The sequence below is a fragment of the Gorilla gorilla genome, chromosome 7 (assembly GCF_029281585.2).
Source record: "Gorilla gorilla gorilla isolate KB3781 chromosome 7, NHGRI_mGorGor1-v2.1_pri, whole genome shotgun sequence".
NCBI lineage: Eukaryota > Metazoa > Chordata > Mammalia > Primates > Hominidae > Gorilla > Gorilla gorilla.
In genome coordinates this window covers 109,057,189-109,080,600 of record NC_073231.2, presented here as the reverse complement: position 1 = coordinate 109,080,600, position 23,412 = coordinate 109,057,189, and the positions used below count along the sequence as shown (strand labels likewise).

At 41.7% G+C, this 23,412-nt stretch overlaps 1 protein-coding gene across 2 annotated transcripts in view; it reads right to left on the bottom strand.

Annotated features, from left to right (window-relative positions):
* Window positions 1-14,371: 14,371 nt before the first annotated feature.
* BAALC (BAALC binder of MAP3K1 and KLF4) overlaps window positions 14,372-23,412 on the bottom strand; it is a 92,683-nt gene continuing 83,642 nt past the window's right edge. For both annotated transcript variants that reach the window (XM_004047404.5, XM_004047403.5), the window contains one exon: window positions 14,372-16,688. In XM_004047404.5, coding sequence (XP_004047452.3) covers window positions 16,684-16,688 — 5 coding nt within the window. In that variant the 3' untranslated portion in view covers window positions 14,372-16,683. The remainder of the gene's footprint in view (window positions 16,689-23,412) is intronic.

The following is a 23,412-nucleotide window of genomic DNA, read 5'->3' as shown; positions in this document are numbered from 1 at the left end:
CTGGTCCCTTTGATATCTAAGTCTTCTGGCCAAGAAGCAAATTCTTGTAGTTCCAAATCAGTAGCTCAAGTTCCTGGGACAGACTACCCACAGGCCCTCAAGTTGCTGTCTGGTTGTCGTCTAAAAAGTTGATGTCACAGGCCAGTTGATATCAAAGAGTCCTGGGTTTAAAAACTGACTCAGGACTTCTAATTGTAAGGCCTTACACAAGTTATGTGACAATTCTTAACCTAAGTTTCCTTAGCTATAAAGTGGGGATTATAGCAATATCCCACAATACCTCTGACAATGAAATAATGTGTATATATTGCTTGGCACCGGATATGGTTTGGATCTGTATCCCCACCCAAATCTCATGTTAAAATGTAATCTGTTATGTTGGAGGTGGGACCTGGTGGGAGGTGATTGAATCATGGGGGTGGTTTCTAATGGTTTATCACCGTCTCCCTAGAGCTGTTCTCATGATAGAGTTCTCGTGAGATCTGGTTGTCTAAAAGTGTGTGGCACCTCCCCACCCCACTTTTCCTCCTGCTCCAGCAATGTTCAATGTGCCTGCTTCCTGTTCACCTTCTGCCATGATTGTAAGTTTCCTGAGGCCTCCCCTGCCATGCCTCCTGTACAGCCTGTGGAACTATGAGCCAATTAAACCTCTTTTCTTTATAAATTGCCTAGCCTCAGGTATTCTTTATAGCAGTACAAGAACTAATACAGCACCTAATAGGCATTCAACAAATAGTAATTCCCTGCTCCTTCTGCCTAAGCAGACATGGATGGGTTTGTGTATCTAAACTGTAGGACTTTACAAAGACTAAAATGGAATTTTTTGAGGCATTTCACTATAATCAATAAAACAAAGTATTTGTAATCATGTTTGTTTATCTGCTGATTTCCTATTATGTATTTATCACATTATATTTTAGCTGTCTGATTATGTTATGAGATCATTCAAGGTTGGAACTCTGTCTAAAATTCTCTATAAATCTCCAGGACTTAAAAAAACACTCAGTGAATGCTTGATAAGTGAATAAATGAATTAATAGATTCCTAATTAGGCATTTAGATGATGGATTTTGCTAATGCCCTTGTCCCATAAGTACTTTAATAAATAATTGTTGAGGACATAGAATGCTCAACATAATGTGTCCTATGATGCTAAGGTCCTTACAATAAAGTGGAGGATCCTAATCACTTACTAGACAAGCACAGGAACTTCTATAACATGAATAGATTGGTACCATAAACTATATATAGGGAGATGGGGCATTTAGCAGAGGGAGAGATGACATTTGGTTGAGGGATTAAGAAAAGTTTCATTGCAGAATGAAATGAACTGAACCTCAGAAGGTGAATGAGTGTGACAACAGTGATGAGAGGGATGCTCCAGTGGACATTTTTGCCTAAGGCACAGTGTGATGGGTGTCCAGAGGGCTGCCAGTAGCCTGGTGTGTAGCACAAAGTATGTGCAAGTTGGTTAAAGCTGCAGACAGAGGGAGGGTTTTGAAAACCAGCCAGACTGAGAAATTGGGTAAGTCCGGCAATGAGAGTTACTAAAAATTTAGAGCAAGGAAGTTTCAGTTTTAATTAACATTTATGGAGTGCCTTCATTTTACAGATTAGGCAAATGAAGTTCAGACAAGTTAAATGATTTGCCCAAAGTCAGACGGATTGAAAGTGACAGAGCTAGAATTCTACTGGAGTCTCTTGACTCCAAGATCAATACTGCCAGCACACCACAGCCACTCCTCTCGCTGCGCAGCAGGATAGGCTGAACTGCAGCGAGGGTGACTGAAGGTAGGGATCCCAGCTGAGAGGAATGAGAGATGTTTCCTTTACATTCAGGCACTGAATCACTGCCACAAGCAAAGCAACCTCAAACATAAGACGATCTCCCGTCTTCCCAATGAGAGGATCCAAAAAGATCTGATCTGAATATAGAAACCGACTGGAAGTGATGGAAGGAGCCAGATTTTGAAGTAAATATGGAGGAAGCCAGTCTTAGTAAAGTCTAAATCTTAACAGGTACAAAAATACAGTTAGAGAAAAGGCATAGGTCCTGATATTTGATAGTACAGTAGGGATATTATATTTAACAATAATTTATTGTGTATTTCAGAATAGCTGGAAGAGAAGAATTGTAATGTTCCCAACACAAAGAAAAGATCAATGTTTGAGGTGAAGGATATTCCAATGACCCTGATTCGATCATTAGACATTGAAGACAGGCATCAAAATAGCACTGGCATTCCCAAAATATGTACAACTATTATATACAAATAAAAATTTTAAAATGTAGAAAGCATTAATGATGAAGGCAGCAAGTGCTATAATCAGATTTGCATTTTAAAAAGATAATTTTGTCATCAGTGTGGAGCCTGGATTAGAGGCAAAGTGGGAGATAAAGAACGCAGTAGACTTCTATAGAAATCCAGGGGTTTTGGTGGCCTGTGCTAAGGTGGTGGTTGTGAGACGTGAGAGGAAAAGACAGGTATAAAAGGCATTTGGGAAGTGTGGGAGAAAAGATTCCATCAGAGAGGGAGAAAGGAAGGTCAACGGTGACTCCAGAGTTTCTGTTTTGAGCAATTTTGTGTATAGTGGGTCATTGAATGTCAGATGCAAGGCACGTTGATGAGGACAAATTTATAGAGCTAAGAAACGAGTGGTATCAGGAAGTGAGAGATAAAGGGGAGAGAAAAGATGTGATAGCAACATAAACAGAAGAGTCAGGAGGAGTGGCTGAATTCGGGGAGATGCTGAGCTCAGTTTGAGGCACTTTATTCTCTCCTGCCCCTCTCCCTCCAGCTGAGATTTCAGCTTTGTCTTGAGAGTTAATCGTGTGCCACCATCAAAAATATTGTCTTTCTTGCTCTGATTATTCCAGGAGGAGCAAGAAAACATGGTAATTACCACTTTGTAATTTCCTCTCCGAAAAAGCTAAGTCTTCTTCCAAATGAACATAATGTTTCATTGACATAGAAAAGAATGAAAACAATCTTCTCTTGAAAACAAGAATAAACAAAGCACTCACAGCAATCAATCACTTCCAGGTTGCCAAAGGAGAAAATGGTTAGGTGATCACTGGCCTAGGAATAGGGTGATCAACCTTCCTTGGCTGCCTGGAACTTCCATGGTTTTAGCACTGCAAGTCCTGCACCTTGAAATCCCTCAGTGGTATTAGATTTGGATTCTAATCCTGATTCTATTGCTGATTCACTGTGGAAACAGATATGTCTGTTCTGAGCAGTTCCCTCATCTACAGAATGAGGGGAAAGGGCTTCTTTATATTCTCTCCCGTGATGAGCTCTTGCAGTCCCACGAATCATGTATTGCCAATGACTGCTGAGAGACCACCTGCTCTCATCCCTAAGCTACAGACTTGAATTTCCAACTGCCTACTCGACATCTCCACCCAAATGTCCAATAAACATTAAACACTTTCATGCCCAAACAGAACTCTTTTTTGTTTGTTTTTTGAGATAGGGTCTCACTCTGTCACCTAGGTTGGAGTGCAGTGTCATGATCATGGCTCACTGCAGCCTCAAATTCCTGGGCTCAGGTGATCCTCCTACCTCAGCCTCTCAAGTAGCTGGGACTATAGGTGCATGCCACCACACCCAGCTAATTTTTCCTTTTCTGTTTTTTGTAGAGACAGGGTTTCACCATGTTGCCCAGGCTGGTCTCGAGCCATCTGCCTCGGCCTCCCAAAGTGTTGGGATTATAGGCATGAGCCACTGTGCCTAGGCCCAAAGAGAACTGTTGATTTTCTCTCCCAAACCTATTCTTCCCCATACCTTCTATTTCCCACAAAATGACATCAACCAAATATCTAGGAATCCTCTTTGATTTTCTCATCTGCTCTCTGTACCAATTCCAGGCCAAAACAGCAAGTTCTGTCAGTTCAACCTCTAAAATGTATCCCAAATCCATCTACTTCTGCTAACAGTAGTCAGAGGGATCCTTTAAAAATAAAAACTCGGCCGGGCGCCGTGGCTCACGCCTGTAATCCCAGCACTTTGGGAGGCCAAGGTGGGAGGATCACCTGAGGTTGGGCATTCAAGACCAGCCTGGCCAACATGGAGAAACCCTGTCTCTACTAAAAATACAAAATTAGCCGGGTGTGGTGGCGCATGCCTGTAATCCCAGCTACTCAGGAGGCTGAGGCAGGAGAATTGCTTGAACCCAGGAGGCGGAGGTTGTGGAGAGCCGAGATCACGCCATTGCGCTCCAGCCTGGGCAACAAGACCAGAACTCTGTCTCAAAAATAAATAAATAAAAATAAAATAAATAAATAAATAAATAAATAAATAAATAAATAAAAACTCTAACTCCTGTTCTTTGTCTTTCGAAGATCTCAAATAAAAAACTGTTTTAGAAGCATCTCTTGTTTAAAGGGATTTAATTTAACTTTCTTTGCCCACTCAATTGATGTATTTGAATATACATATTTACTTGGGTCTTTCCTGGATCTACAGGGAGTGTTGCTGGCCTTGTCACACTGCTGGGTATGAGTATTATGTCTGCCTGGAGAACAACATTGTATATTTGATGCTAACTTTTAGGCAGTTTATCTGTACAAAGGAAAGATGTGAAAGCCCCAAATTCACTGCCCTACAACTCCTAACAAATCACATCTTTACATCCAAAATCATGTCTCACTTGCCGATTACCAGTTTGGGGAAAACTACCCGCCAAAGAGTCTGCAAATGAAAGATGTCAAGTTTAAAGGGACATCATAAAGTTCCTAGAGCCCAAACCAACTGAAGAGATTTCTTCCTCTACATTATCTGGAGTCAGTGCTTCTTCCCAGAACCAACAAGTACATGCTCCTTAGGATGGTTTCTTGAAGATATTACTTTCCTCACCCCAGGGATGTCTAAGGTCCATTTTGTGTTAGACAAGAAGTGCTTATCTTTTTTTTTTTTTTTTTTTTGAGACGGAGTCTCGCTCTGTCGCCCAGGCTGGAGTGCAGTGGTGCAATCTCGGCTCCCTGCAAGCTCCGCCTCCCGGGTTCATGCCATTCTCCTGCCTCAGCCTCCCGAGTAGCTGGGACTACAGGCGCCCGCCACTGCGCCCGGCTAATTTTTTGTATTTTTAGTAGAGATGGGGTTTCACCGTGGTCTCGATCTCCTGACCTCGTGATCCGCCCACCTCGGCCTCCCAAAGTGCTGGGATTACAGGTGTGAAGAAGTGCTTATCTTGAAAACAGGTTCATTTTGTGGTGGATGAGAACAAAGTACTTAAATAAAGGGCCAGCCTTCTGGTACATTTACCCTTGAGAGCTGAATTTTCTATGCCAGACTTGCTCATGTCCTGAAAATTTCAGGGCTGAATCACAGTTCAACAATAATAACCTTGTGTTCACCTTCCTATGCTAGAGACTGTGCTAAGTGCTTTATCAATATATCCTTACTAAATCCTCCCGATATCATGAGATATTTTGAGCCTCATTTTCTAAATGGGCAAAAGGGAACATGGGGAACTGAAATGACTTGCCAAGGTTACAAACCTAGTAGGTGGTGTAGCTGGCATTCAACCCAGGAAGTCTGACTTAAGGCTGCCTTATGGAATTTTTGAGACATGAATTCCATCTGTGATCTGCTGAGCCAGTGATTCTCAAACCTGGCTGTACATCAGGACCATCTGGGGAATTTTTAAACATCTTGATTCTAGGTTGTACCCCAGACCAGTTAAGCCAGAATCTCTAGGGGGTGGGACCCAGGCAGCAATAGTTTTTAAACCTCCTCAGGTGATTCCAATGTGCAGCCATATTGCCAGTCAGTGTGCTATACAATCATAATTCTTTCCACCTGTTATTTTTTAATTTTATTATTTTTTTGAGGTGGAGTCTCACTCTCTTGCCCAGGCTGGAGTACAGTGATGCGATCTCAGCTCACTGCAACCTCTGCCTCCCAGGTTCAAGCAATTCTCCTGTCTCAGCCTCCTGAGTAGCTGGGACTACAGGCACACACCACCATGCCTGGCTAATTTTTGTATTTTTAATAGAGACAGGGTTTCATCATATTGGTCAGGCTGGTCTTGAACTCCTGACCTCAGGTGATCCATCCACCTTGGCTTCCCAAAGTGCTGGGATTACAGGTGTGAGCCACTGTACCTGGCCTCCACCTGTTATTTTTTAAAACTAGAAAATAATTATATTTGTTGCTTTTCACAAGCAATAGTTAAGAGGCCAATGAGTACAAGACATTGTATACCTCCTATATTTACATTTCCTTTCTCTTTGGGGACCCAGCTAGCTCAGGCCTTCACTTTCCTATTCAAGAAGGAAGAGGAAAAAGTGATTACTATGGTACCTAGATAATGCTTAGATTTGTAATATGTTTTAGAAAAAAAAACAAATTTATTAGTATTACCTTCAAATGAATTTTAATATTGTGGCTCAACTGGAAAGACTGCTACTGCTTTATTACTGTTAAGAAAAAAAAGAAACAAAGCTGAAATTTTGCATAATTGTGTCTAGGGTGCTATAATTGATCCTAGAGAGGCACTGACAACTTGGAAGTGCCAAGATGTGATGCTATACAAAGGGCTGTGAAGTTACTTGCATAGTGACAAAAGGAAATGAATATTTATGGAGCACTTACTCATGGTTTAACAGACAGAACATGGGTTTTCATAGACAGGCAGACATGGGTTCAAATCCCAACTCTGCAATTTACTAGCTGTGTTTGTTTTGGTTTTGTTTGTTTTTATTTTTTAAGACAGAGTCTCACTCTGTTGCCCAGGCTGATGAGCAGTTGCGCCATCTCAGCTCACCACAACTTCCGACTCCCGGGTTCAAGCGATTCTTGTGCCTCAGCCTCCCGAGTAGCTGAGATTACAGGCATGTGCCACCACGCCTGGCTAATTTTTGTATTTTTAGTAAAGACAGGGGTTTCACCATGTTGTCCAGGCTGGTCTTGAACTCCTGACATCAGGTGATCTGCCCTCTTGGGCCTCCCAAAGTGCTGGGATTACAGGCGTGAGCCACCATGCCTGGTCGGCCTTGGGCCTTTAAGTCTCCATTTCCTCATCTGTAAAGCGGGGGCTGAGAAGCCTTACCTGGCAGGACTGTATGATCGATGAGATAGTGTGCGAAGCGTCTAGTATAGTGTCTGACGCATGGCAATAATTATGATCAGGTGGCAGACACCATGTTATCCACATTTATTATCTCCCTTTATCTTCACAATACACCCTCAAAAAGATGGTATTATTTTCATTGATGGAGGTGAGCCCTGAGAGACTCCACAATTTGCCCCAAGGCACAGAGCCATGAAACATCCAGTTAGGATTGGTCTTCTGTACCTGAAGCCTGTGAAGGCTGGCTGCCATACCTTGCTTCACAGGCCATCCCATAGCTGATGAATTTATTAGAACAGAGGGAGGGAGTCTCTGGATAATGGAATCAAATTTAAAAGGCAAACAAATTTTCAGCTATCTTCCAAGCACATGACAATGTTATGAAAAAGTCTATTTGGCTCAGAAAGGGCACTATCATTTACCCCTTTTCCTTTTAAGGTGGAGCTCTACCTGGAGAACACCCATCTAAGAAACTGAAATTGCAAAGCTCCCTCTGGCTTAAGTACTCCTAGCCTTAGCTCTATGCTGAGCTAAAAAAAAAAAACAAAACAAAACAAAACAAAAACCTGGGTGAGCTATTGTCTAATCACATCAGATGCACATTCCCAAGAGAATTAAGCATAAATTTTTTCTGCTGCTGGTTTTTATGGTCTCCCATGAGAGACCATAACAATTCAAATTGTGAGACATTTTGAAGTAATTTAAGAAGAATCAAATATTGCTGAAATAATTTGGGAGCTCACTGCAAGGGAACTTGGGAAATATAGCCAAGCTGGGTTCCTAGGAAGGAAGAGAATGGGCTTTAGAGAATAGGTACAAAATCCCTGCCACACAGGCCATCCAAGGGGAGGTGTGCAATGGTCATTTGGAAATATGGCATAGGAGCTTGGGATAGAGTGGAAATAACATCTAAATTGTTGAGGCCATGGGATCAGATGAACTTGTTAAGGAAAACTGGGTAGAGTCTGAAGAAGAAAGGTTGAAAAGGGAACCTTGAGGAATACCAGAAATTAAGGGACAGGCAGAGGAAGAGGAATCGGCAAAGGAGACTGACAAAGAGTAGAATCAGAAAGACGGGGGTGACCAAAAGCAGGGTAGCATTTCCAAATGCAAAAGTTGACAAAACTTTGAGGAAACCCATCCTAGGGCTGCCCTAAGAAAATACCACAGAACAGTGGGCTTTAAAAATGAAAATTTATTTTAACAGATGCAGAGAGGTCCAGCAGGATGAGGACTTAGATGGTGTCATTGACTTTGGCAATTAGAGTATTCGTGACCCTAGAGTGTAGTTTCAGTTGGAGTAGTGGAATCAGAAGTGAGATGGTAGAGGCCTGAGAAGGAAATGCAAAGTGATGAAGTGGAGCTATGGAGCAGAGGGCTCATTGACAATGGAAGACTTTTCTGGCATCCCAAGCAACTACTGATTATGAAATCTCAATTAGCCAGTAAATCTGTACTGGGCACCACATTTCCTGAAGTGCCATCTTAACAATTTTTAGTTGAGTCAGCTATTGCAAATATCTTTCTTCATCAGGGAGAGTGACAGGCTCACTGTGTGGTGCTCTTAAGTGTGTATGCATTTTCCTTCTCATCCCAGCTCCTACTACTCACAATGCCCTACAGCATCCCTTTATATCACCTGCCTGTCCCCTGAAAGCATGTAGTTTGTGACTTCTCTTAAGATATCTCTTGGGGCTCCTTTCCAAGTAACTTCTTATATCTAGGATAAATCAGAGATTCCCTCTGTAGCAAAACAGAACACTTATTTACTTATTTATTGGTCTTAACATATTTTATTGTGGTACAATATACATAAACAGAACATTTATAGACCAGTGGCAGTGGGATGTATATCTCATGCTAGGGAGGAAGTGGAGGACTATCTACTGGTGGAAACCAAGTTGTGGAAAAGATGATGTTTGACTATGATAATAAAAAAGAAAGACAAGAGAGATGATGCTGTTTATATAGAAGCCTGCAACTACAACAATGACTCTACCCTGGAGATTGATCAAGGAAGCATCCAGTAAAGGAATGCATTATTAAACCAGCTACCTGCTGGGTAACTGGAACTTACTACACCTGGGAAAACTCTAGGAGCTTGCATAAAATACATATCTCAGCATTACCCCACCCAAGGTTGAAGGAGCTCTCATCAGTCATTGACTGATTGACAGGTGCTGGGATGAGGATAGGAATGAATAAGCATCAACAGTGCCAATGCCCTGGCAACTCCTGCCATGGGAGTGGTGAGATAAAGACTTCAGGCCACAGACAGCAGGTGCCTCAGTTAGAAGTCAGCATGGGTGCAGTAAAGGGGTTGAAGGGAAGGTAGAGCCAGTGGTGTCTGCTGTAGTCCTGTGCTCTTTTGTCCTCTGCCATTCTGATTCCTTTGAATCAAGTTCTACAAGTCTGAGTCCTGTCCCACAAATATCTGCCTCATAAAAACGTGCAGATATTTTTCTAGGGTATTGTATTAGATTGCTAGGGTTGCCATAACAAAATATTGCAGACCGGTGGGCTTGAAAAACAAAAATTTATTTTCTCATAGTCCTAGAGGCTAGAAGTCTGAGGCAAGGTTGGTTTCTTCTGAAGCCTCTCTCCTCGGTTTGTAGGTGATCATTTTCTCTTTTGTCTTCATATGGTCTTCCCTCTGTGTGTGCCTGTCCTAATCTCCTAATCTTATAAGAACACCGGTCATATTGAATTATGACCCATCCAAATGACCTTATTTTACCTTACTTACCTCTTGAAAGACACTATTTACAAATACAGTCAGTCATATTCTCAGGTATTGGGGGTTAGGACTTCAACATATGAATTTGAATTTGGCGGGGACACAGTTCAGCCCTTGACAGGTATATATTTAAAAATGGAATTGTTTGGCCAAAGAATATACACATTTTAAATTTGAATAAGTTGGCTAAGTTGACATTGAAGAGTGGCAGAATATGCTTTTCCAGAATATGCCATTTTGGCATAAGGGTTATTTTGAGCTAAAAGCACTTTTAAAAAGTGGGTGCAAACAGAACTTTTTTTTTTTTTGAGACAAAGTCTCACTCTGTCACCCAGGCTGGAGGGCAGTGGCACGACCTTGGCTCACTGCAGCCTTGATCTCCTGGACTCAAGTGATAAACCTGCCTCAGCCTCTCAAGTAGCTGGGACTACAGGTGCATACCACCATGCCTGGCTAATTTTCTTTCTTTCTTTTTTTTTTTTTTTGTAGAGATGGGGTCTTGCTGTGTTGCCCAAGCTGGTCTTAAATTCCTGGCATCAAGTGATCCTCCTGCCTCAGCCTCCCAAGTACTGGGATTACAGGTATGAGCCAACATGCTCAGTTCTTCAAGCAGAACTTTCTGACTTCTCTTTTTTTCCTGAAAGCATATAAAACTCCCATGTAAAAGATGCCCTGTCTGTACCAGGAGGAAAGAAATATCTTTATCACCAGAGACAGAGACAATTCTCTGTAAACAATCAAATTTTGTTAAAACAACTCTTATCTTTCTTTAGCTTTCCTGTATATTTTAATTACTTTTTCACAATTGCCTCACTTTGTCCAACATAGTAGGAAAGCATTGAGATTTTGCAACTTCTTTGGGCTGTCGTTTCTTTATAAAGTCTCTCAACTCACGTAAAACTTAAAATTAAGTAAATCTGTATGTTCTTCTCCTGCTAGTCTGTTTTGTGTCAATCTAATTCTCAGGCCCTGCTGGGGTTCCTATGAAGGTAGAGGTAAAGCTTTGTCTGCCCTACACCATCCAACACAGTATCACTAATTCCATTTCAACCAGCAGTGTCTGACATTACTTCTTTCCCACAACCTTCCCAACACTGATATTATCACATTTTAAAAACTTTGCTAATCAGATAGGTTAAAAAGTGGCATCTCTTTTTTTTAAACCCAAATTTGCCTAATTACTGATGACACTGAGGATCTTTTTGTATTTTTCTTGGCCATTCAACTTTCCTCCTGCCTGTTCATGTTATTTTCTCTTGGTCATTTGTCTTTTGCTTATGAAATTCTCATTTTTTTAATGTATATCACTATACTAACTCTTTGATACATGGGCTGTAGATATCTTCTAATAGACTATTATTCATCTTTATGTGAATTTTTATCATACAGAGGTTTTAAATTTCAGTGTGGTTACCTGCGCCCTGGATCTGTTCTCTTCTCACTTCCTCAAGGACTTTTTTACTCCGTGGATAATGCCCCTACCCTTCCAGCTTCAACCTCACCCTAAGGAATCCTTGCAATTGTTGAGAAACATACTCTAGTATGTCCCACGTTTTACAACTTCTTCTTGACCCATCTCTTTCTCCAATTGCTGGCCTCTTTTTGCTTTGTTTCATAGCAACATTTCTCAAAAGACAGTTTTTTTCATTCCCTCCACTTCCTCACCACCCCTCCCGTCATCATCCTCTGTAGTCTGGCTCTATGACCACCTCTCTGCTGGAATTGTTCTTGTTAAGATCACCAGTCACCTTCATGGTGCTAGTTGGAGTCACATCTCTGTTCTCACGTGATTTAACCTTTTGGCAGCATTCACCGTGACTGACCATTTCTCCCTTCATGAAACATTTTTTTTTAATGTTGGCTTCAGTAAATGAGCTCCCTGTTTTCTTCCTAACTGCCTCAGCACTTCTCAGTACCCTCTGCTGACTCTTCCTCCACCACCAACTCCCTGAATGTTGGGGTGTCTCCCGGCACAGCCCTAGACTTTCCTCAGTAGCTTCTCATCAGGTGAACTAACTCCTGTGCCATTAAATATCTTCCATGTGTTGATGACCCCCAAATGCACAGCTCTACCCTTGACCAATTCCTTGAACTTTAGACTCGTACATCCAATTCCCTACTGGACACCTCCCCTTGGTTATTTCATACTTAATGGGTCCAAAATGGTTCTTTTTGATTTTCACTGCCTCCCAAAAAAAACTTTTCCCACCCTGTTTTCCCCTATCTTGCCAAAAACCCTGTTGCTCAAACCAAAAAACTTAGGAATCACCCCGATTTCTCCCTTGACTTCACTTTCTACACCCAGTCCATCAGCAAGTCCCAATGTTTCCATTTCCAAAATGTTCTCAGCATCCATCTATTTTCATCCGTCTTTGCAACCATTACCCTATTCCTTGCACTGACATCTCTTCCCAGGACTATAGCTGTAGCCTCCTAAACGGTCTCCTGCTTCCCTTCCTGCTTCCATCCAGCTCATTCTCCTATTAACATTCTTTTCAGCATTTATCCCCATCTTAAGTTACTGTAATGACTTATTTCTTTATGTCGTTATTTTCTGTTTCCTCTACTATTTTGCCATCTCCGTGAGGGTAGGGACCAGATCTGTTGTATCTCTCACCACATCCCAACTTCTGGCACATTGAAGAGTCTCAGTAAATACATTTGGATTAAATAAATGAGCAAGTGAATGCATGATTTTAAATATTAGGTAATATTCATAATTTGCTCAGAAAATTCTCCTGAGATTGGCCACTTCCCAGACTGGTGAAACAGGAGAAAAGGACCTTGTATATCTCAATGACTCCTGAAAAGAGTGTAAAAACAACATGTTTGGGAACATACAGTGGAGCAGGAGTTACAAGCTCAAATGTCTCTGGGTTCTGGCAGGTAACAGAAATGGGGAGGTTACCATGTGTAAGCCACAATGAGTGGTAGCGACCATCACAATCTGGAGACCCTCCCAGCTCCAGCTAATGCAGACTCATCAGCTCCAGCCAGATGTGGCCAAGCAGCCAAGGCCCCAAGGGTGAGCGATCTTCCAATTTTTTGAAAGATGGAAGTATATGCATACAAGTTAGAATTAGTTTTGTTCAATTTCTCAGACTTGAAAAGAAAAAGAATCAGTTTTGGCTGTGAGTAATCATTTGAAACAGCAACTTAAATGAAGTAAAGTATATTTCTTTCCCACAAAAAGAGGTTTGTGGTATATAGTCCAAGACTCATGAAACTCTATGGAATTAGGGACCCATGCTTCTTCTAACTTGTTGCTCATCTTGGCATGGCTTTCATTCTCGAACTTGCTTTATGGCCCAATGGACTGAGGTAGCTCCAGCCATTACCTCCTCATTCTGCACACCAGGAAGCAAAAGGGGAAAGAAAGAACCTGACTTCCTGGAAGCTTCTATGCCTCACTTTTATTTCATTTCATTGTCTAGAACTTAATCATGCTGCAACTTCTAGCTGCAAGGGAGGCTGGAAAGTGTAATGTTTGTTCTAAGTGGACATGTGCTCAACTAAGAAAGAAGGGAAGGATGGATACTGGAGTTCTAAAGTAGGAGTCTATGCCAGAGCTGGCTATTTATGTGAAATTCCTAAGTAAGTTTTGACACCATGACAGCTAAACACAGCAGCTCTGTCACCTGATTTCAGCAGAGGAGCTTCCAGTGTTGTGAACCCTGCTTAGAGCAGCAAATGTGAATGGGATGCACTTCAGTGTCACATGGGGCAGCCTGCAAGTCTGGCCGGTGAGGATCAAAAACAGATGCAGGTTAGCAGGACTCAGACAGGCAGTGCAAACGGGGGTGTGTTCAGGTACCCTGGGAGGTGGGGGTGGGTTGTGGAAAGCACTGTGAAAGTGGGCCATGAATAAAGGGTGAGGGGCTACTGTCTCTTACCTGTACATCCAAGCCGTGCTCAGGACATTGGCAGCAACATGGGAGGTCCCTGGCTTCCCTTACCTTTAGGTGTAAGCAGATATTCCAAGGGGTGCAATTTCTATTTTCTCTGAATTATAAAGTCCCTCTCAGTGTTCTGACCTCTCACACCAGGTCGAGGTCACTCTCTCTGGAGGGATAAGTGAGCCTGGACCAGAACCAAATTCCCTGAGAACTCACTGGCCCTTTCCAATCACTGTCTTCACTACCAGCCCTCTTCAATCCTCTCTCTCTAGCCCCCTCCAATCACCCAAATTGTCCTTTTAGACTTGGACTCAGCCCAGCCTGAGGCTCCACGACAATTCCCCTCTAAATGGCCTCATCTCTCAGTTACACCAGACATTCTTGCCATGGTGGCACCATGTGGTGGCAGGAAAAGAACTGAATTTGCAGACAGGCTTCCCCCACTTGAATCTCTGCACCAAAAGTTACTAGTTGACTGGACTATAAATATTTCCATAAGTGTAAATTGGTGCTAATAGCATTCTTCTTACCTACTTCACAAGGCTTTTTGGAGGATTCACAGGGTTCAGTTATGTAAAAGGTCTTCATTTTTTAAAAATAGTCTAAATAGTTCTGCATACAAATTTAAGGTTTCAGTAAAGATTCTCTGTAACTGCCCATATATGTTTAAAGTTAATGACTTTATTGACACAAACTTTGAAATGAAAAGTGTTATCCTAATAGGATAGTAAGGATTAGTTTCTGTCTCATACATACATGAAAAAGTAGCCAGATGCATTTTTAGTCACATGGTTTAACTTCTGGTTGCTGTCTCCATGAAATCCAGATTGTTCTGGGGAGGGCCAGATCATGTGCCCTGCATTTCCTTCTCCCCTGTAAGTGAGAAAGTGTTTCTATATAAAACAGAGACACTTTCTTAAGGTGATAAATTCCAAACAACATGCAGCAGTGAACTGATGCAGAAACAAAGCTGTAAAGAGAAGCCACAAAGCACATCCCCAGGGAGAAAGAGCCCTTGAACTTGCAGGATCACTGCCAACCTTTGGCAGCTGGGGGCTCCTGCTGAGTAATGCCAGTGGGGACATATGAATCACAGGTTTTTCTTTTCTTTTATTATTATTAAAAACATTTTTTAGAACATAGAGTTCCTAAAAGCCCTTTCTCAAAGAATCACAAAATGATGAAGGTTTAGAAAAACTATAGTTTCGTGTATGGTAAAGTCTTGTACATTGATTAGAACACCTAGTTTAAGACACAAACCTACCCTGAATATAAAAGTTTCCGTTGCAGAGTGATTTGCAACACACACTATACCTTAAGGGTCTAATTCAGTCTCCTAGTTATGAAGTCACTGTTAGATTCAGGATAGATAGTCACGACTAACCAGACCCCAAATCCCTCAACATCTGCATAGTACCTGGCACACGATGGACATTTAATGTTTAGTGAATAAACATACAATCTGCCAATGGAAGGAAGGAAGGAAAAATGACACTACCCACTTGTGTTTGAAGAATAACAGAGTTAGCAGATAAGGAGGTTGCGTATCTGACTTTTGACCTGCATGTCAGTTCTCTGGACTATGTTACATAAACATAACACCAATAGGCTGCCTATTTCTGCTAAACATGGAATTTATTGATGTAGTTTGGCACAACTTTAGTCCTATCTTTCCCAATCCCAGGCATGTTAACAATCCTTGAAAAATCATGCTACATTACTTTGGAGGAAAATACTTCCAGATGAACATGTTTCAAGACATACTAGAAAATTATTCCTATCAAAACATCCTTTTTCTGTGTCAGCTACCTCATTTCTAATGCAGTGCACATCAATCTAATGTCAGTATGAATATACATCAACCAGGTGCTGGCTTTCTAAAGTGATTCCTTTGCAGATGCCAAAATGACAGTCCTGGGGCAGTGTACAGGGAGGCCAAGGGGAAGCCATGCCTGCTGCCACATGTCTCTGGATCGTCTCCCTCTCCTACGCAGTGTTCAATCTTTGATTAACAATTGCAAGTGACCCCGATAGAGAGGGAAGACAGTCAAGAAGACAAGCAAAGGGAACTGGAAAGCTATGCAAAATTGCAATGTCTAGCTGAGCCCTGAGGGGTATCCTTATTTGGATGCATTGGCCACAAGCATGGTGACATTAAGGACTGGAGGCCAACATGGACACTGGAATAGGAGGACTTTCCAGGCAGATGAGGAGCAGGTATGACTGCTTCACAGACACCTCCCAAAGACATGCCATGGGCAGTGGGTTGGTGCATGGGAAACTGGATCCGATCTGTCTCATACCAAGCTAAGGAAACAAGGATAACAAGGAGTTTTCCTGTACCTTGATTTTTTCAATATGTGGGTTTAGAGTTGGATGAAAGCCAGCTTTTAAGTGAACCTGGTAAGATTTGTAATGACAATATTTAAAATGAAAGAAGGAAAGAATAAGCTTGCCTGAAACAGAATACACTATCATGGGCAGGAGAGTTATAGCACTAAGGTGTGACTCTTTCACCCAGAAAATGCATTCCTACTTTTCTGTTTCATAAACTGACCTGTAGCTTTAACTCACTACTTTTACACCAGACCGTATTACAGGAGTTGCAAAGAGACAAACTGAACTACACATTTGCAGTTTATTAACATATGTAAGCACTGTGCCAATACATTTACATGATAAGTAGAAGGCTCAGAAGGTCCCAACAAATCAGGCAGCAGTTTGCTGCCAGGTAAGACAGTCTTGCCAGGGACTCAGTAGCATTCAGGTCCAGCAAGGGGCAGCCACTTCTTCAAGGTTCTTTGATGGGATCCAGTGCCGTGAAGGACACTGAAGAAGTCCATCTGCCCTTCTGCTTGGACTCTCTGCTAGTTGACACAGTTCTTTGTGATTCTTCGACTTCTGTCCATCTGTTGGATGCTATCTGTTACATTAATGGTGACTTCTTTTGCAGACATTCTCTTAGCATCTCTTTTAGCCTGTTAAGTTGAAAACAGTGAATTGAGTTACTAGGAAATGTAAACCAAAGAAAATGACTGAGGCAAGTCTCAATCAATTTAGAGGTTTATTGTGCCATAGTTGAGAATGTGCCTGGGAAAAAGGAACACAAATCACAGGAACATTTGTGATCTGTGCAAAAATTCCCAAAGAGGGTTTGAGGACTTCACTATTTAAGGGGGAAAGAGTGGGCAGTAAGGGAAAGAGGAAAGGAAAAGGGAGGGTAGAGAAAAGGGGCAAACAGTTACATTCTTTTGAGGCTTTGATGAGCATTCACTGAATCCACATTTTATGTGTGAAAGGAGGGGACAGTCAAATATGCATTTGTCTCATGCTCAATGAACTTGCATTTTTTACATAAGATAAAAGGAACATAGAATAGTTAATGAGTAAAATATGCATTTGTCTCAAGTGAGCAGAGGGATGACTCCTAGTCCTGTCTTTGTCCCATACCTGTGAAGATAAGCTGTTAATTTACATGGGGTGAAATCCAACAGAACTCTGTTTTAGGGTAAAGATCTTAGGGCCCACAAGGAATTTCTTTGTGAGAAATTGTGAGGGAGTCCCCCTGGAAGGTATGTGGCCTTCTATCTTTGCAGTTATCTGTTTAGGAACAAAATGGAAGGCAGTTTTGGGTGGCTTAGCTGCTAAGCTTAACTTTTCCCTTTCCATAGTGAGTTTGGGGTCGTGAGTTTTTTATTTTCCTTTCACAGAAATATGCGAAGGTCCTCACAATTTGCATTAATCTCTTGAGATTATCACAAATACACACACACACATACACGCACACACACAGTCAGGAAGAATGACCCACAAGAACGCATGCACATATGCTTCCTATCAGAGGTTTCTTTGTTGAATCTTTAATACCAACACAGCACAGAGCCTGGAATAGGGCATGTTTATTAAAACACTGTTGAGTGAATGAGCTATGGTCCATCAAAGGGTAATGTGAAAGTTTTCATAGTTGGCTTTAGTAGAGTGGTTAAGTGTTTGAGCTTTGGAGTCAGAGAGACTTTGGTTCAAATACTGGCTATATGATTTCACTATGGGCAAGTTTTTCCAACTCTCTAACCCTTATCTGTAAAATGGGGAATAATAATATTGTCTCTCTCATAAGGTTTTTGTATGGATTAAATAAGGTAATGAATGTAAGGTACTTAGTACAATGACTGTCACTAAATGAAAATGGGAAAAAAATAAGCTTAAAAAGTAGGATAGACTATCTACTTCTAACTAAGGATAAACCAATGACAAAAGTTCTGAATTAATATTAAACATTAAAGCATTAATTAAATTGTAGGTTCTTTAAGTATATGTGTCCAGTCCCTGACTCTCCATCCCCTAAAAGAGAAAACAGCATTGGTGAGGGGCAGTGTTGTGCCTATTCTTATGATTGTGTGCTGGGGGTGAACACGAGTGGGCCTGTGAGTCACCTCCACTAGTGGATAGACACAGTTATTTGCTGCCCAGCCCCATTCCAGAAAGGACCTGCTGCCTCGCTGCAGGGAGAACAGTCAGCAAGTAGCCTCCAGTTGGGGACAGCATCAGCTGCAGAGAGCCACCTCACTCAAGTTTGTGCGCTTCCCAAGATGGGCCAATGTGCAGGTAAATGGAAGGGCATAAAGGTCTGACCATTTGGGCCCTAAACAGGTCAGCTCCCACAAGCCATTTAGCTGCATGGGGCAGGGGTCGCTGAAGCTGTTGTCAGCTTGCATTGTGGCTGGACTTCTCCCTTAACCCACTCCTGCTTCCATCATCCCTTTCCACAAGCGTTGGCCTCAAGGGCACTTCCTAACATCCTGTATAATGACATCTTGGTCTGCCTCCTGGGAACATAGTCTGCCTCAGATCCTGTGGGAACACCCCTCCAGGCATGAGCACCTCCTTGTGCTGGGTGTTGAGAGATGCACATTTTTCAAACAACATGGCCCCTGAACACAAACTACTTCCTCTGTAGTGCATCCAAATAAATGGTGAACTATTGCACTGATGGAGAAAAATCCATTGTTCTGTTGTATTTATTAGCAAACGATATGTATGTTTCTAATATGTCACATAAATCCTGTGTCCTTGTGTAGCTGATGGCGACACCCCTCTCTAGATCCCCTTTACTCTGCCAGAGCATCCCTCCCAGCTGCTGTGACTGTTGGCTGCTAACTGCTCACAGCACACCCTTCTTTTGAGAATTGCCCTCATCTGATTGGAGCCACCTCCTCCAGGAATGCCAAACAGGCCCATATCCTGGATAGGCCCATATCCCATGCCTGATTGTTAGGATAAAAAAGGCTGCCCCTTTGCCTCTTGGGGGTACAAATCCATGGTGCTTTGCTTGCCCCAGGGCTCCTTGTGGGATCAGGCTGAGGCTAGACTACAGCTGTTCCGCTGACTGAACTCACACATTTGCTGAATCTGATCCCCTGCCCTGCCCTGCTTCCTCCATTACCATGCAGGTTTCACCTGAGTGTACTTTTTCAATTACTTGCATGAGAATTACTTGCATCCTTTCAATTACTTACATCCTTATCTCAGGTTCTGTGTTTAGGGAACCTAACCAAAGATCATACTTTATGGGTGATTTGAGGAATATTTAAGGATAATTTTGACTCTACATAATTTTAGTCTTATCTATTTATTTCATGAGATAGGATGTCATTGCTTTCCTCTGTGTGTTCCCAGTGCCTAGCACAGTTCTGAGACATAAGCTCTCAGTTTAACTTTGTTTGAATAAGTGAATGAATGAATGAATAAATGCACCACACTTGTCAGTGTACCCTTGCTTTAACAACCAGTAGGCAATACTATTTAGGGCTCAGTCTTACACTCAGGTTTTCTGAGCCTGAACTGGCACTAGGGCTAGCAAAGACTTTTATGGGCTTATTTTTCCCCAAAAGCAGAGAACTGATAAAATCACACGACCTTGAAACTAAGCATCTCTTGTTATTTGTCTTTAACTCCTCCTGTCCTTTAAAGCATTCTTTCTAAGAGTAGTGAGGACTAAGCTCTGATTTTTTTAAATCTTGCCCAACTCCTATCTAAGGGGTCTGGGGAGTCATGCCCTACAAACCATAAATTCTCATCAGATGGGTTTTATTTAACCCTGTATATCGTGACTTACTTTGCAATCTGACTCTGGCATAACAAGGAAGAAAATAAAAATATTTTACCCCAAAACGTTTTTCTGCCATATTTTGAAATGGCCCTGCAAAGCCATCCCTTGTGGGAAAAATCCGCATTCTATAGAGAATCCCCGTTCCCCCTCCTTTTTTTTCCTTCCTTCCTTTCCAGATCCAGGTGATAGTCAACTAAGAGCTAGGTGCCCTTTTAGGTCAGATAAGAAACATTTTACAACCTGCTCTTCCTGAAGTCGGCTGAGAGCTTCCTCTGCACAACAAAACTTGGTCTCCACAATCCTTTATCTTAACCTGAACATTTCTTTTCTATTGATCCTAGGTCTTCAGATAAACGCAACCAATTGTCTACCAGAAAATATTTAAATTTACCTATAGCCTGGAAGCCCCTGCCCCCCACCCGCCCACTCTGCTTTGAGTTGTCCTGCCTTTCTGAGCCAAACCAACGTATTTCTTAAATGTATTTGATTGATGTCTCATGCCTCCCTAAAATATATAAAACCAAGCGCTGTGCCCCGCCCACCTTGGGCACATGTTCTCGGGACCTCCTGAGGGTGTGTCATGGGCCATGGTCACTCATATTTGGCTCAGAATAAATCTCTTCAAATATTTTACAGAGTTTGACTCTTTTCATCAACAGTAGTTACTTCATTTTCTGAGTTCACATTGGACTGCCCCATGCCTGCTAAACACACACACACACAGACACACGCAGAAGCACATGCACATATGCACACACAAAGCGTTGTGAAGGAAAAGAAGGCAGTGATTCTGTTTCCTAAAGAAAACCGTGGTGATTATGAGACCAATTCCATCTGACTTCCATTCCGGGTGTCACTAAATAGCTTTGAGGACTGGGGCATGGAATAGAATGCAGAGGCCTTCTTTAAAGTGAGCTAAATTGACTGTAGCATTCCCCTCAAATTGGTGGGAGGTAAGAGGGCTTTCCAGAATGGAAATGGAAATGTTCCAAACTGCAGAAGTGCTTTTCTTTAGAAAAGACTGTTGGTAAGATTTCACAAAAGTTTATTAAAGATGATACACAGATGATACAAAGCTCTTTATTTCAGTCTGTACTTCTAAGCTTAAAAATCTAAGCAAAAAATCCAGTAGTTGGATTTCCAAGCCTATTTAAGAGGCTACAAAGTAGTCATTCCTATAACAGCCACAGATATATATATAATTGTAATCCCAATTACAATAGGGTCATTTCTTAAATCTGTATATCATAAGCCTGCACAATATAAATATTCAGAGCACAAACTTTGGGGCCAGATAGATCTGGACATGGAGCAAGCCTTTGCTACCAGTTAGCTGCAACAAGACATGTTGCTTTGACATTTGACTCTCAGTTCTGTTATCTGAAAAATGAAGGAAATAATGCCTGCTCTTTACTTTTCTTTGAGAGAATTAAGTATGTCACATAACATTGAGAGGGTTACCAACTTCTCCTAGTTTATCCTGGTTTATCCAGGGCCGATAAGTTTTGTTTGTTTGTTTTGTTTTGTTTTGAGACAGTCTCTCTCTGTCGCCAGGCTGCAGTGCAGTGGCTCAATCTTTGCTCACTGCAACCTCTGCCTCCCAGGTTCAAGAGATTCTCCTGCCTCAGCCTCCCGAGTAGCTGGGACTACAGGCGTGCACCACGCCTAGCTAATTTTTGTACTTTTAGTAGAGACGGGATTTCACCATGTTGGCCAGGATGGTCTTGATCTCCTGACCTTGTGATCTGCCTGCCTCAGCCTCCCAAAGTTCTGGAATTACAGGCATGAGCCAGCCACCACACCCGGCCCGCCAAAAAGTTTTAAAACTAAAGGTCCCACATCCCAGAAACCTACTCAGGCCCCAGCAAACCAGGACGGTTAGTCACCTCAATTATAGCTATTAACATTAATTTTATTTGTAAAAAGATGATGTCAGTCAAACAGCAAATTAAAATATAAAGCCTCATTATACTGAAACGATGACTACTGCTACTACTACTTCTAAACGGCAACAACAATAACTCTAAAAGTTGTGCTTCCAGATAAAGGACAAACTAGAGTTCTGTAACTCCCATAATATGGGCTCAAAAAGTTCCAAGCCATAAACAAATCCACTTTCAAATAATGACACTGTATTAAGTTAGCAAATTAAATAATTAGAACAACAATGCATTTTCTCAGAAATGTTTTATGAAAGAGAAGCTTTTGAATCTGAGACATCGCCGGAAAAGTACCCAACCAAAAGCAGCCGTGAGGATGTTTAAGAGGTTGGTAGTCGTTGCAATTGAGGACTAAACTCTGATTTTTTTATCTTGCCCAAATTCCTATCTAAGGGGCCTGGGGAGTCATAACCTACAAACCATAAATTCTCATCAGATAGGTTTTGTTCGACCCTGTATATTGTGTTTTACTTTCCAGTCTGACTCTGGCATAACAAGGAAGAAAATCAAAATGTTTTACCCCAAAATATATTTTCTTGACATATCTTGAAATTGCCCCACAGAGTCTCTTGTGGGAAAAATCCACATTCTATAGAGAATCCTTTTTCCCCTGTTTTCCTTCCTTCCTTCCCAGATCCAGGAGATAATCAACTAAGAGCCAGCCACCCCTATAAGTCTGTAAAAAATTTACAACCTGCTCTCTCTATAGTCTGCCATCTAAGAGCTTCCTCTACACAATAAAACTTGGTCTCCACAATCCTTTTTCTTAACCTGAACATTCCTTTCTACGGATCCCAGGTCTTTAGACAAACTCAACCAGAAAATGTTTAAATTTACCTATAGCCTGGAAGCCCCCCACCCGCCACCTGCCCACTTTGCTTTGAGTTGTCCCACCTTTTTAAACCAAACCAATGTGTTTCTTAAATGTATTTGACTGATGTCTCATGCCTCCCTAAAATATATAAAACCAAGCTGTGCCCCAACCACCTTGGGCACATATTCTCAGGATCTCCTGAGGGCTGTGTCATGGGCCATGGTCACTCATATTTGGTTCAGAATAAATCTCTTCAAATATTTTAGAGTTTGACTCTTTTCATCAACACAATCTAGTTACATCTCAAAAACCTTAGATTTCAAGCCCAAACAAGAGAGAGAAAGAAGATGAGAAAAAGAACCACAATGCCAGATATTTTATCTAGAAGTTTGGAGAAGTGAGTTGTTTTGCCCTCCGCTGAGAAGAGCAATATAAACACAAGAAACAATCACACTATTTTGTCCCTCAGTACCTGTGATGCTTTATACAACATATTTTCCCCTCTGATGTAGTTTTCAGCCAGCCAAACCTTTTTTAACATCATGCCCCCATACCTTTTTAATGACAGGAAAAGAAAATGTGTTTCTATTGCAATTACTGGCTTAAAAAAAAAAAAAGTATGGCCCCCAATTCCATAATGAGGAGCCTAATTAGCACCTTTTTCTCATGCAGCTGCGCCAATCCTTCCTCTACTTCTAACATTCTTGTTTTGTGAGTTTTATCACCATTGACTCTTGTTAATGGGCCACCTCTGGTTTCTCACCTAGTTTTACAGCTTTTCAACTCTTTCCTTACCTCAATTTAATTTCTGCAGCTTTAGTACCCCATGAATCATAGAT